Source organism: Dendrobium catenatum, unplaced genomic scaffold (genome assembly GCF_001605985.2).
Source record: "Dendrobium catenatum unplaced genomic scaffold, ASM160598v2 fragScaff_scaffold_54, whole genome shotgun sequence".
In the NCBI taxonomy this organism is placed as follows: Eukaryota; Viridiplantae; Streptophyta; class Magnoliopsida; order Asparagales; family Orchidaceae; genus Dendrobium; species Dendrobium catenatum.
In genome coordinates, this window is record NW_021318516.1 from 2,614,397 (window position 1) to 2,629,008 (window position 14,612).

The window sequence follows — 14,612 nt, forward strand, 5'->3', positions numbered from 1 at the left end:
TATTCAAAGAGTTTTTGAAACTTAGTACCATGCAGTAATAAGAATAAAGAAGAATTTCTAACATATTTTTACTCACATCCATTATATTTCTCAAAGCATGCAAAACCATTCATTTTATTAAGCACATATATCACGCTTTTTAAGGAATTTAGCAAATAAACTAAGACATCCAATTTCATTATATTTTTCATCACATTCATCACCAAAATCATATATAATAATTTTCATTTTTTTCTCTTGTTAATCTACCTCAAATTCCTCTATTAATTGAGATTTTGGATGCAACAAATATACACCTAATCATAAAGTAAGAAATCAACATGATAAATCATCATAATTTTGTATATTTGTAGTACCAGCTAATGCTCATTTTATAATTGTTAGTTTAATTTTGCAACTTCGGCCATTGGCTTTATTTCGGACGGCTATATTACTACTTCCTGAAGCTGCTTTTAGTATATTTTTCTTTTACTAAAAAGTTATTTAAAAAAGCAATAAGAAAGACACCCCAAACGAGATTTTAGTATACTATTAATTTTAAATGAGTGCTTGTTAGTTTAATTTTCGAAAGACATAACAAATGGTTCAACTATTGCAAGACAAGATTCTATAATTTAGATCAAAGTACCTTATTGTTTTACCCACATAGGGCATAAAAATTAAATAACATATTTACATTGACCCACCTTCATGCAGGCCTACAAACAAAAGACTCTGCTACAGCTAAAGGGCTTGAAGCTCCTAACCAAAGCAAATATATTAGAAATACTAATGACTGGCTACTGCTATAATGATCATTTTGTCCTTATTTTTAATCTATATAGATAAAGGCAAAAGCAATATGACAAAATGGTCATTTACCTATTTTTCAAACAGATTTTGGAGAGTGCATTAAAGCCCATATTCCCTGATTATAAAATCTTCTATATGTGTTGAAGTTTTGCTGCTGCCTCACATGCTTCGCTCTTTGCAAACCTGCCCCGCACGCGCGGCTGACTGTCAGCCAAAGCTTTTCTGCATAGATACTGCAAGTCATAGAAAAATTTTACTTTAATGGACAATCAAAACAAGAGACAAGTTTGATTTCATAAGAGCCTATTTGGCTATTCATTTACCCAATATCCTATTTTTTTCCTTGCATCTTTTGATCTGATTTGGAGTTTATTGCGTGCTTCAAGAGAGTATGACCCTAACCCGACCTGTTTTTTGAAACGGGTCAAAAACTCCAACCCCAACCAGACCCGGGTCAGGTCAACCCGAACCAGAAATTTTCAGGTTGAGTTAGGTCGGGTTTTCGGGTCGGGTGAAATATTAACACCCCTAGGAAAGTGCTTATATAACAAAAATGATAACCATAACAAATATTATTTTAAAGTAGAATTTCAACAGTTTAATATAAACCATCAAATGATGGGATTGCATTGCTTTGGATAGAGATAGGTAAAAAATAAAATAATTTATCAAAATGAAGTTTCCCAGAGGGCAAAATTCCATTGATAAATGGACTATACATGATATGATGATAATCATCAATACCTGAACTTAAATAATCAATGTAGTTTCCATTTTCCATGCAAACCAACTGAAATGATCAAGTCATTTGTAATTGTTTCTCAAGTATCAAGATTTTAATTAAAAAAAATTGAATGAAACTAAATAATCAATCTAGTTTAGAATCAACATACGAACGAACTAAATTTTGTGAAGTCATTTGTAACTGTTTCTATATTGTATCAGATTCAAAGGTGACTGAATGCAAACAACCAATTGTTACTAAAATGGGTAACTTTAGTACAGCTATTACGATTACCTTGATTTTTCTGCCAAAATTCCTCCGCGTCTTCTTCCTCATGTATCTGTTAATCTTTTCCTTTCGCTCTTCTATTAGTTTTTCTTCAATCTTCAAGTCACGAATTTCAAGTTGTTCAAAAGAAGAATGAACAGTGATTTGGTCTCTAAGGCTTGATCCACAATTTTTAAGAATCTGTCACAAAAAACATACAATTCAATGACATTCAATATAATTCAAGAAATAGTTAATATATGAACTCATATAATCAAGTCATATTCCTAGGAAGAAATATAGAGATTCTATATGAGAGAGGTACAAAGTGGCTGATATACTTGGTCTTGAAAATCAGTAAATTCTTGAGTTATTAAAGATTTGAATTCTTCCTTTCTCCTTTTGTTTGTTTAAGTTCCTTTTTTTCTCGATTGACCTGTTCTGTTCCCCTTTTTTATAAGGGAAACGGATCAGCTATCTCGCCTGGATACTAACAAACGACTTATAAAAATGTTTTGGCTGCATCTATGAGGCAAAGACTGACAAATGAATGGCATTGAATCAAGTAAATACTTTTGGCTTTTTTGCATGCCTCTAATCTCCTTCCTTGAGCATCTTTGGTAAGTTCAATCCAGGAAATCTAGTGGAAGGTATGTGAAGGTCTGTCAAACGGACTGGGACAGGCCGGATTGTCCCATCTTTAAGCCTTGAAGTTCAACTATTTAGATGCCATACTTAGTTGGCCTTAATGAGTACGGGCTAATAAAAAGGGTCACCTAATGGACTGAGGCTTTGTTTGGAACGGTTTTCTTACTGCTTCTTAAAGCAGCTTTTTAGTACAAAAATTTAAACTGTCCCAAACGAAGCCTGAGTCTCATCAGATAAGCACCATTATAGTTTGAAGTGGGTGCTAACTAGTATATATGGTAAGGGCCTTGAAAGTTGTGCTAAGGTCTTGGGTTCAATCCTCACCTACGTCGTAATAGCTCTCCTTCTGTGAACTTTCTGGTGGAAAAAAATAAAAACAATATAGTTTGAAAACCAACACCGTCATCCACCTTTGAGCAAAAACTTGGCAAATATATTACAAAATTTTTTACCGATGCATACTTAAAAAAATAAAAGATTTTACAAATTAAACTGCATTTCTCAATTTATTTATATTAATTTATATAGGCTTCATAATGATAACAGATAAAAATAATAAAAATACGAGAATAATTATGTTGGGGATGTCCAAACATATTTGTTAGTGGTGAATGGCAAATTATAGTGCAAAGGTCCTGTGCAACCATAGTGCATAACAAAGCAGTGCCATGCATTCCATTTAAAAAATAGCATGAAATATTAAAAAATAATACAAAAAATTATTTAAAATTCAACAATATGAGGGAAAAGTTCATGAAAAAAAGCATTATCAATGTTTTCGAAATAGAATATAATATTGATTTAATATATTAAATACATGCACCAGACACTCATGAGAATTTACTAGCATCATATAAATTTCATAATGGTATCATACTAGTTTATAATATTATTTTCAGGTGAAGGACAATCAGTTGCAGAAATAGATATGTGAAATAGTTTTACTCAACTTCAAATGGACATGGCTAAGTATCAATTTTTGACATGTATAAATTAGATGAAATCATCTCAATCTTACATCAAACATTTTTTATTCACGACTTAAATATTCAAAAGTCATCCTTCATGCAACCCCTTAGTTCATGGCTTTAAACATTTAAGAGTTCAACTTTTAGTAGCAAATGATAAACAAACAACAAAAAGATAAATCATTAATAAAGTTTAAAAGGGAAAGCAAAGTAGATGGATAAATAACAGACCCTTTTGCAAGCATAATTAATTAAAATCTAAGCATAAAATGTGCCAAACCTTGGAAAAAGGTGCCATAGTTTATCTATCATATCTAAGAATATTTATTCCTATAAAGGTGTTTCTTAGGTAATCATATTCACAAACCAAAGAGTAAAATAAGATCATGTAAGAAGATAAGTTATTTTAGTTAGATGGAAAGCTTTAGGAGATTAATGAATATTTACATGACTCAAAAAATGAAAAAAAAAAGATATAGAAATAATGGTTATAGTATAAGAAAAGTATTACATGAAAAATAACTTTGACCTTTTCCTTGATAACATAGAAAAAAAAAAAACATAATAAGCACAACTTAATGACAGAGACATTCCTAATCATTGCATCAACGATGAGGTATAACCTTGTTACTCATAAAAAAAATAACAAAGATAGCAACTTAGCCAGACTGTCAACCCATGAGCAAATCACCTACTACGCAGACAAATAACAAGCCTGTTACTCATCAAGACACTAATTTTACCTCTACTTGGTTTCACTTTTTAACCCATTGCTGTACATGTGAATCACACAAAGTTTATTTTTAAGTATTTTATCTTTGATAGATAACACTCTAACTGTTCCTACAATATAATCATTTTTATGTATTATTTCTAGTTAATTTTATTGCTAATTTGTAACAGAATGCCATAAAATTTGTAGATGGATTTTAACGTTTTATGATTTTTATTGAAAATAGTGAATAACTGTTTAAGATCTATAGCTCGTCTCATACAAATTTTTGAGTGTTTATTGCATTCTTTTCAGCATGCATGTTGGATTTGAATTCTAAATCCTAAACCTAAAGACGTTCTACGCCATAAAGGAAAATGAATAGAAGAAAATGGTCATGCCAAAGGCACACGACCAAGAAAAGATATTTTCGAAGACTCTAGTTAATTTCACATGCCAAACTGACATATATGAACAACATAATATGGATCATAAAGTCAATCCCACATAGTTGGATAAAGCAAATGGTGATGATAGTCGTGATGATAACCATTAGAATTATTAGAAGCAACATCAACCTTATCCCAATTAGTTGGGCTTTCCATAATCTTGGGAAAACTTCCATACTTCTTTCATTTCAGTTCAGCAAATATCACAGTTCAGCATTCTTCTGTGAAATAACGCTTTCTCAAGGCTACAAAAAAAACAGTAGCAATATTTAGCTAAACATTTTTCACAAGGCAAACCAGGCGTAAATAATAAAAGCTTGTTTTTAATATCATATAAAACATAAAATCTATAAGAAATGAGTTCCAAACGGATGAAATGGATCCAATAACGCTTTGTGAAGTCAGTAATCCATAGCTTTCCTCTCAATACCGGCTTTGGGTTTTAATATCCCCCCAGTTTTGCTAATAAGAATGATGGCATATTTTGGCTAATCATTAAGAAATAAGATTATTGAATGTCCTGCTGTAGCAAATGCACATTTGAAATCTATCATGATTAGTTTTTTTTAAGTTATGTTATTCCACAAAATCTTGTCAAAGGCAAAATTTCAACTGTCAACTACAGAATAAAAAACATAAAAAAATAATTCAACACAGGAATCATCTTACATGAATATCTCCTTCACTGTATGCCCTCCTTATCCCATATGCATCTTCAAGATTCAGTTCTTGTAATGCATCTAAGTTCGAATTCATCGGGCTGTCTGCAGTCCACTTAGTTGATTTCAGGCATCCAGAACTAACACTTTTTTGCAGTTGTCCTGTGATAGAACTATCATTCTCTCCGGTAGAATCTCCTTCTATAAGCACTGCAGGCGACTTGAAATCTGGTGGCTCAGAAAACGATTCTTGGATTGCTGATTTCTCCAGGAGGTCTTTTTTGCAGTCATAGAAAACCTCACTGAACAGATGCTCACTTTGAATAGATTCTATATCCGCAACGTTCATTGCCTCGGCAGCAATAACATCTTCACCACTTGACATCATACAGATTGCAGCTGTAATAGGATCTAATTCAAGTATAGGTTCTTCAATGATGGGCTCTGGTGCATTGAATAGATCTCCCGCCACGTCATACTCAGATAGAGAAGCAGAGTAGAATGGGTTGAACTATAGAAAAAAATAAAATAAAATAATTAGAATTTAATAGTAAAAAAAATTCAAAAAAAAAAACATGTTATATATATATTGCTTTTTTCCCTGACTATTTGGTCCATACTATGTTTCAAACAACACAGTTGAGTTCAATCATCAGTTCTTTCCGGTATCTTGGAAAGAATGATTACAAGCATTAAAGTCATTCTGCTGCTTGTCAACGCTTATCTTGAACAATTCATATGATTTTTGCGAATTTTGAATCTGTATAACTTATGTATGAAGTCAACACGTAATATAATTGCTTAGTTTTCTATTCTATTCAACCATGAAAGCCAGTGAAGATTTGAATTTTTAGAATATATGCTTGCTTTATGTAATCATTTGGAGAGAGGGAGAGGGACAGAGAGAACTTAGGGTGATTAGGAAGAGAATGAGAACATTAATTTAAATTTATTATGAAGAATTTTGAAGGAGAAAATTAATTTTTATAGGTGTTTTGAAGAGACCTCGAAGGAAGGAGGATTAGCGAGGAGAAGCAATTTCCTAATTTTTGGTAGTATACACAATTCTTAATTACAGTAATACTTTTGTTTCTCTCCAGTTTTTTGTTTTGAAAGTCCAAACACGTTCATGCAATCTTTATAATTAATTTAGATCTTGATTTTATTACTCTTGTCAAATGGTTGATCATGCAAATTATATGTTATATTTTATTGCATTATATGATAGAGATTATATGTTAAATGAAATGATATGAATGTTATATTGAATGCTTGTATGTGCATGCTAAAATGATGGAGCTCACCCCCTTATGGTACTAGCTGGGGACGCTTTACTCGTGCACGTTAAAATGGTAAAGGATATGGAAAAAAAATGGTAAAGGAGTACATTTATGGTACTAAACGGTGGCTCCTGTGACGGTTGTAATATATACGAAATGAGAAAGCTAAGTATATTGATATGAAAATGAAAATGAAATTGAAATTGAAAGATATAATTTTATGATATGATATATTTAATGGCATGCTTTTAGGAAATCATTTTATGTTATGTTCATATGTAACATCCAGCATATTAAGCAATTTTCCTTGATTACTGTAGTTTAGAACTGCGTTTTACTTACTGAACTTCGGCTTAATGTTAATTGTTAACATTTTTCAGGTAAGCTTAAACTAATAAAAAATGAGTAGAAGATGTGGCAATGTTTATCGTAGGAGAGGAGCGCCTAAGGAAAGGTAATTTTATGATTATGCTTGATTTTATGTTTATGTGTTTTCAATTTGATGTTTTGGATACTTTTTCAAATGTTAAGGTGATAGTTTTAGGAATTAGATATTTGACCTACCGTCCGACCATCCGTTCCCGCCTCGCCTATGCGAGCTCACTGGGCCGGGCCGTGACATGAGCTTCCTTGAAGAGCCGGTGAATGCCTATTGTCTGCTTATACGGATGTTGCGAATCTGATAGTGCGGTTTAGCAGCACATTGAGCTTAATTTGTTGTGCATCGGCAATGCAATTTTACTCATTTCTCCTTTTTCAAGCCATCATTTTCTTTATTATTTAGCATGTAGGAGTATATTTCGGCTTAGAGACCTACTTAGGGCTTTGAGTGGATTTTTGTATTGAAATGGATGGTAAAATAGCATGAAAGTATGAGGGGATAAGGGTAGAAGAGTTCTATAACAAAAGATAGGAAAGCTTTAAGGTGATAGAGTACTTATCACTTGCCAAAGTGGCAAAGCTTAAAGGAATAACCAAACGACTTCAATGGTGGGTCGGCCACCAAGTCCCCTTTTCTTTGGAATAAGCTCCAAATTTTGTAGCACAAAAACAACAACCACCTTTTATTTATCAACATAAAATACTTGTAATCTCTTACAACTCTTGAAAATAATTTAAAAAAAACAAAGAAAAAAGAGAGGTTAGGGCCGATTTTGGTGAAAGGATGTCATGGGGGTGGAAGCACCTCTTGAGAGAGATGCAACTCCTCCTTTTGGAGTAGTGGATGGTACCAACTTGGCTGCAAATTGGTTATTTGATTAATGAAAATTCAAATAATCAATTTATATTTAAATTGATAACATAACTCTCAAAAATCAAGTTAAAATTAAAAATATCACATTTCAAAATTAAAAAATATTCAAGATTTGAAACTCGAATTTAAAAATTTTTATGAATGGTGTTTTCAAGACAAATGCAACAATAAAAATCTTTTATACACACTAAACATAAATATGAAAATATAAAATACAAAATATTTATGATAGATCTTTATCTTGACTCTTATTCTAGGCCATTCAAAGCATCCTTTTGCTTTCCTAGGTATATCACATTTTAAAATTAAAAAATATTCAAGATTTGAAGCTCCTAAAAAATTTTATGAATGGAGTTTTCAAGACAAATGCAACAATATAAATCTTTTATACACACTAAACATAAATATGAAAATATAAAATGCAAAATATTTATGATCGATCTTTATCTTGACTCTTATTCTTGGCCATTCAGAGCATCCTTTTGCTTTCCTAGGTAGATCCTTATGACCGCACCATTATTATCACTTTGTGCAACACCAATTATTCCAAGGTTTTACTAGATATCCTACACAAACCTCTTGCAACAAGGTTGTGCTTCATCAAAGATTAATCTAAAACATGATTTTTCCATTTTTAATAACAAAAAATTTAAAACAAAAGACATTTAATGTCAGGTAAACAAGGCAATCAATTGTAGCTCCAATTGATCCTAGCATTGGTTGATATCCAATAAGCAATTTAAATAAAATCAACTTTCTTCATTGTGGTATGTAATGAAATTGATTCATGGGTGTCAATAAATTACCCAATATGACAACTTGATATGAACCTGACTTGAAAATTTTGGTAGATTGACCCAAATAACTGGAAATCAACTAAAAATTGATCTATCATTCAGGTGTCGATTTTGAAAAGCTAGAAACACAATATTAAAGCATACATGTATATTATTAGGTTAAACGAGTCATATATGAGTTAATTTGGTTGTGTTGATCTAAAAAATTATATGACCAACATAACAAATGGATTAGATTGGTCAAATATTTTGACCCACATAACAAATGGGTCGAATTCAAGTCAAGAATATTCAGGTTAGCTCAACCAATGGTTTGACCTAAACCCAACTTGCCAACCAGAATTAACACCTTTACTAATATCACTTTTAAGATCAAAAATTTCATTTAAAAAATAAAACATGTCTAATCTCATTTGCACCCATGGTACCTACTTTACTAATGACTTGTTTACTGTAATCTATTCAATGGCACCTAACAAATTTCTCTTTGCATCAACATCTAAATGAGAACACTTTAATGGAGTAGAAATTGAACAAAAATCTTGGATAACTCCTATCTTGCATTGTATAAAATACCCAACTAGAGCATGCTTCAAAAACTAAATTACATTATTCTAAAAAGTTCCAATCAGTCAATAATTCAGTATTAAGCAAATGCAACATATTTAATTTCAAATGAACAGTAACACATTCTAGATTTGGAAACAGTTAAATAGCATAATGGGCTAAAGCTTCACATTAAAAGTTATTAAAAATTACATCATTAATATATGTGTATGGTAAACAAAAGATGGCTCATAATACTAAAAAGTATTGAATCATTCATCATAGCAATGATAGGCTTACTATTTTTATAAAAGCAAGTTGCTTAATCTAAAAGGAATATTTTAGGTTTTCAAGCAAACCCTTGTCCTTTCAAACCAAGATCAATAAAAATAAATTAAATTGAAAAGAAAGTACAAGAAAAACCAGAACAATCAATAACGCCCATCATTCAGCCCTGTTTTCTAATTGTTTGATATAATGTATTGTTAGGAGAGTGAAACATGGGGGACAAGTTGAACTCAATATAGTAAAAGATGGGCATCCATTAATCCAAAAGCTTAAGCTAATAGGCAAGAGACACTACTAATACTTTAGGAAATGAACGATTATTTCATATTTGATGTGACAATCTCATGGACTCTTATTTGGACCTCAACAATAAGTAAACGGCACTAGGATGAGAGCATAGACATAAAAGCCAGATCATTTTGTACCATAAAATGTACTCAAACAAAGAAAAAAAACAAACAAACAAACAAATTAGGCATCCAACAGTTAGTAGTCATCCAATTTTATATGTTTCTACGTACAAATAACCTCAATCATTAAGGTTACAAGCAAAATGACTATTGATGCATACAGCAGAATTTCTCCTCAATTCATTTAATAAAAAAAATTCACCCAAACAGGAAAATAATATGGCACGAATCTAAAAATAAAAGACGATTCTGATTTCATGCAAATGCCGGATTACTATATTGGATTCAGCCTTCCAGAAGCCCTTCCTCAAGTGTCAAGACTATCTAACAAATATATGCTACACCGCAAAAAATCAGAAGAAGCTTCTCCCATTTTATATATGAAATTAATTTTCGGAACTGCGACCCAGCGCATTTCTTTCGGTATCAAAACAAGAAGTATATGGGGAAGCGTTTCGCCCTTTCCACCAAAACCAATCGTTCTCTCCCGGGATCCTAATGACCAACGCCCTAAACAGGCAAGCAAGTTGCCGCCACCTTTAATTTCCCTCTCAGTTTATCAATGGTGGCAAGGGTCAAAGGCAATCTAGAAGAACAGTGCCAGAAAGTACCATGGGAGGGGCATCGCCGCCAAGATCACTGGGAAAGCATCGCCGGAGCTCGCCTTCCATAGGGCGAAAGTTTCGCACCTCTGCCGCTCCCGCGTACATCTCACTCTATCTCTATCTCAACTGAACTCTCACGGCTAGTCCATCTTCCGCTCCAAGAACAAGAAGTCTTCCGAGAAGAAATAGGAGAAGCGAGAGCGAGGACAAACTCAAAGCTCCCATCGTACTCGGGAGGACAAACTCAAAGTAGCTGAATCAGATAGGTACTATACTTCACCGAACAGCGTATTTATATCAATCACATAACAACACGTATATTCTTTCCGGATTGGTTGGTGCTGTGGGTCCCGCTATTTAGTATAAGTGCGGCGCACGTGTCTCTGTCACGTGTTGTGACAAAACCATTACGTAACGTTATTTTATATTATTTTCCAAAAAAAGTTATTTTATATTTAATTTTAAATTTTTATTGATATTTTAAATTTAAATTCAATTTAAACACAAATAGTAAAATTGCTTAATTCCACGTCATAAAGGCACCTAAATACTAAAAATATAAAATATAATAAAAAATTAGTATGAATCATTTGATGAACTATACTATATTTTAATTATATTTACAAATTATAAATGAACTTCTAGTCGCTATATGAAGGAGATCATTCGCTTGAAATTTAATAAAGCTTATATATTGAAAAAATCATGGAGGTCCATCGAATCACCTCAACTTTCTCTGTCGAACCACTATCATATCATGTATATTTCGCCTCTCATCGCCCTTCACACATACTTAAAAAATCATACATCATTGCTTAAGAGATTGATCCCACCATCCACCAATCATGATTACCAACATAAGCACATAAAATGTGCTAAATTTCTTAGTCTCTGATTTTCCTTCCTTAAAAGAGAATGATCAAACATATATCAAACAATTTCTTGAATATAGCTCCTTTGAGAGATTATTTGGTGCAGAGTGCGGACGGGGAGAACCGTCAGCACAAGCCTTATTCCGCGCTAGGTACCGGCACTTGGTACCGCTGGTTACCGCTAGGTACTCATATTCGTGCGGACGGTGAACACTCCACACCTAATAATTTTTCCCTATGCTAGGGATCTTCTAACATCCACTATACTGTATCAAATTCTACATCAATCATAGTGAAGGGCATTATTTATAATTGATGACAAATTTTAGTAAAATTATTACAACTGCGTTGGGTTGGACCCTGTGATTTTTTCCTTTTTAGAATTTTTTCGTGTAAAATTTTTGGTATCTCTTACGACTATATATGTATGTTATACTCTCTCTATCACTGTGAATATTCTGACATTGAACCAATTAAATTATTAGACAATATAATTAAATTATTGCATTCACAATACTTTTTATATTATAATTATACTTGTGAATTTCAAATAATTTAGATGTATTATCTTATACTTTAATTTTATTTATTTAATTATTTACCTATATTATCTAATAATTTCCGCTGCGTCTAGCTTGAGTCCTCTAAGCTCCATCGCCTAAATAAGATCTTTCAATCATCATTGCTTGATTATAATCCTACTACCACCATCGATCGCTTGACTACAATCCTTCGATCATTGTCGTCTAATTATAGTATTTTGACTACCATCCAATTACGATCATCTGATCATCATTGTATAACTATGATACTCCAACTGTCATTGTTAACTACGATAGATCCTCCAATCTCAATCATCTGATTGTTATCCTTTGAAAATCATCGTTTGGCTAAACTGAAGCCCATTGATTTTGTTACCTAAGCTAACACACACTATCACTTATAATATTGATGCACACCATCACTTATCAAAATCTAAATTGATTTAAGAGCAAATAAAGGTGATGTAAAAGACATACATGATGATGGCTCCATATATGCTTCATTACTAAATTGACCATTAAAAATGTTAACGCCATAATGTGATATAGTTGAAATTTGTAAATGAGTGAATTCTCATGATTCTTCATGTATAATAGGTTCGAAAGCAAAAAAAAAAAAAAGATGAAAAACATATGGATATATCTAATATAGTAGATGTTGATATAATGATCCCATAGTGGAGTCTCTCATCTATGCTTATAGAAGTTGGGCAAATATTTATGTGTAAAACTTATATGAAGTAATTAAAAATCATTGTTAGGGGTGTCAATATTTGACACGACACGAAAATCTGACCACCCGAAAAATCTGAGTTGGATCCGACCCGATTTCAAAACTGGTCGGGTTCGGGTGGACCCGACGGGTTGCCGGGTCAACCCGAAAACCCGTTTAATTTAAAAAGTTTGGATTCCCGCCCGCTCCGCGCTGCCCCCGCCCGCACTGCCCGCTGCCTCCGGAGTGTGATTTTTGGATGTGAAATCTAATTTTTTTCCTTGGAGTAACGTGTTGTTGTGATTTTTGGCCCCCCAATGTTGTGAGTTCTGGAATTTGAAAAATGAACTAGCACCCTGGTGCTGGAACAATAGCGCCTAGGCCCTGGACCAATGGAGCGCCCGCGTCGCATTGGCCATCAAACCATTGCCGCGTAGCCTGCCCTGCTGCCTAGCATGTCGACTGCCGCTTAGCCTACCCCGTTGCCTCGCATGTCGACTGCCGCGTAGCCTGCCCCGAGTCCGACGACTACCCAGTGCCTGTGACCTCGATGTCACTGCCTGCGAGCTGCTGTGGCTATTGTGTCTGTCATCCGTAAACGTTGTCGTGCGTCGCCGCGTCGAATCAACTTCCGCTGCCATTTTCGATGCCGAAGTTACACAATTTCTGCCATTGCCGAACCCAAAGCGGTGTTGCGAGATTTGACTTATGGGACTGGTCGGGTTGACCCGAGCCCGAAGCGGGTCAGGTTCGTGTTTGAAAAACTGACCCGTTTGTAAAAAAATGGGTCGGTTCGACTTGACCGGAATAGTGTCGGGTTAGTTCCGGATTCGACCCGAACCAACCATGACCAAAAATTGATACCCCTAGAAAATATAAAGAGACTTGAAGCACATGACTGATGCCTCCATATGACATTTTGGCTCTATCTACAGCCATAGTAAAACATTCGTTTATTTCCTGCAATCTTGTGACAACTTTTGCTTCATTTTAAACATGATTAGGCCATTCTAATTTATTAAAAAAAGAGTCATGTCATTATGTCCCATAGTGACAAAAGCTCTACATATTCTTAGGCTTCGTTTATGATGACTTTTGACAACAGTTTTTTCTTTGATTTCAAAAAAAAATTATACTACAAAGTTGGTATAGAAATCAATAAGAGAACTATTCAAAATGAAATCTTAGTTTTTTTTTGAGACGGTTGTAACTTTTTATAAATATGTTTATAAAATTGCTATGAATAAAATAGCTTTTTTAAAAGCTGTTGTAGAAAGCATCTTCCTAGTTCAAAAAAATTATTGAAAGCAACGAAAAAGCGGAGCAAATAAAAAATATGGTTATGAACTCAAAAAACAAAATAATAAATAAGTTGTCACAAAGAAACCTTATTCTATTATGTTAGATATGCTCAGATCTATAAATTTGGATCACTCCATTTTTTAACATATCCCATGCAATTATTAAATTTGTCATATTAGATTAAAAAAATAATTAAATATGAAACTTTAATCATTAAACTTGAAATATAATTAAACATTAAATAATTAACATAAATGTAGAAATATCATATCAAATATCTGGTGTTTTATACTTCACTGTTTTTTTTTTAAATAAAAGTTAGGTGTTATATCATTCTCATTCAGGATGAATATTTCTAAGAGTATCATGATTATATTTAATATTTTTAGGTGATGGGAGTCTACTTGTCATTAAATAACGTATTTTTATGGTTCAAATTATTTATATGGCATACCATGCAATATTGGTTGCACCATTTATCCGTGCATTTGCATGATAGTGGATTAATTAGTCTGTGCGTACACCAGACACCATCCTGAGACGAATGAAAGTGTGGAATGTCATTTTTTTATGTGTATCGGATGACATGGTGTGCTCTCATTCGTCTCTAGACAGTCTGATGTCCGCACATAATAATTTCTCCAGGACTTTGTTGTTGTTCTTTGAAAAAATATTACGTTAGAATATTTTGATGAATTTTTCGTTAGAATAGATCTATCTGTTATTAAATTTACACTGATATTAATATATAATACTATTCTCAGTGCAAATTTAAGAACACTTA

The 14,612-nt window shown here is 33.0% G+C and overlaps 1 protein-coding gene across 1 annotated transcript; it reads right to left on the reverse strand.

The window, feature by feature from the left end:
• Positions 1-581: 581 nt before the first annotated feature.
• LOC110097094 lies at positions 582-10,625 on the reverse strand. The gene is made up of 4 exons (XM_020823329.2): positions 10,407-10,625; positions 5,230-5,730; positions 1,811-1,984; positions 582-1,025 (listed from the first exon to the last, which is right to left on the reverse strand). The coding sequence occupies exons 1-4, from the start codon at positions 10,503-10,505 to the stop codon at positions 924-926; spliced, it is 876 nt and encodes a 291-aa protein (XP_020678988.1). The 5' UTR covers positions 10,506-10,625; the 3' UTR covers positions 582-923.
• Between the last annotated feature and the right edge of the window lie 3,987 nt (positions 10,626-14,612).

Bases quoted from the DNA above. Each gene is read 5' to 3' on its own strand.
- LOC110097094 (XM_020823329.2), bottom strand. From the start codon at position 10,505: ATGTACGCGGGAGCGGCAGAGGTGCGAAACTTTCGCCCTATGGAAGGC. The intron at 5,731-10,406 runs GTACTTTCTGGC...TTTTTTCTATAG, and splicing joins GCGGCGATGCCCCTCCCATG to TTCAACCCATTCTACTCTGC. The intron at 1,026-1,810 runs GTAATCGTAATA...TATGACTTGCAG, and splicing joins ATTTTGGCAGAAAAATCAAG to TATCTATGCAGAAAAGCTTT.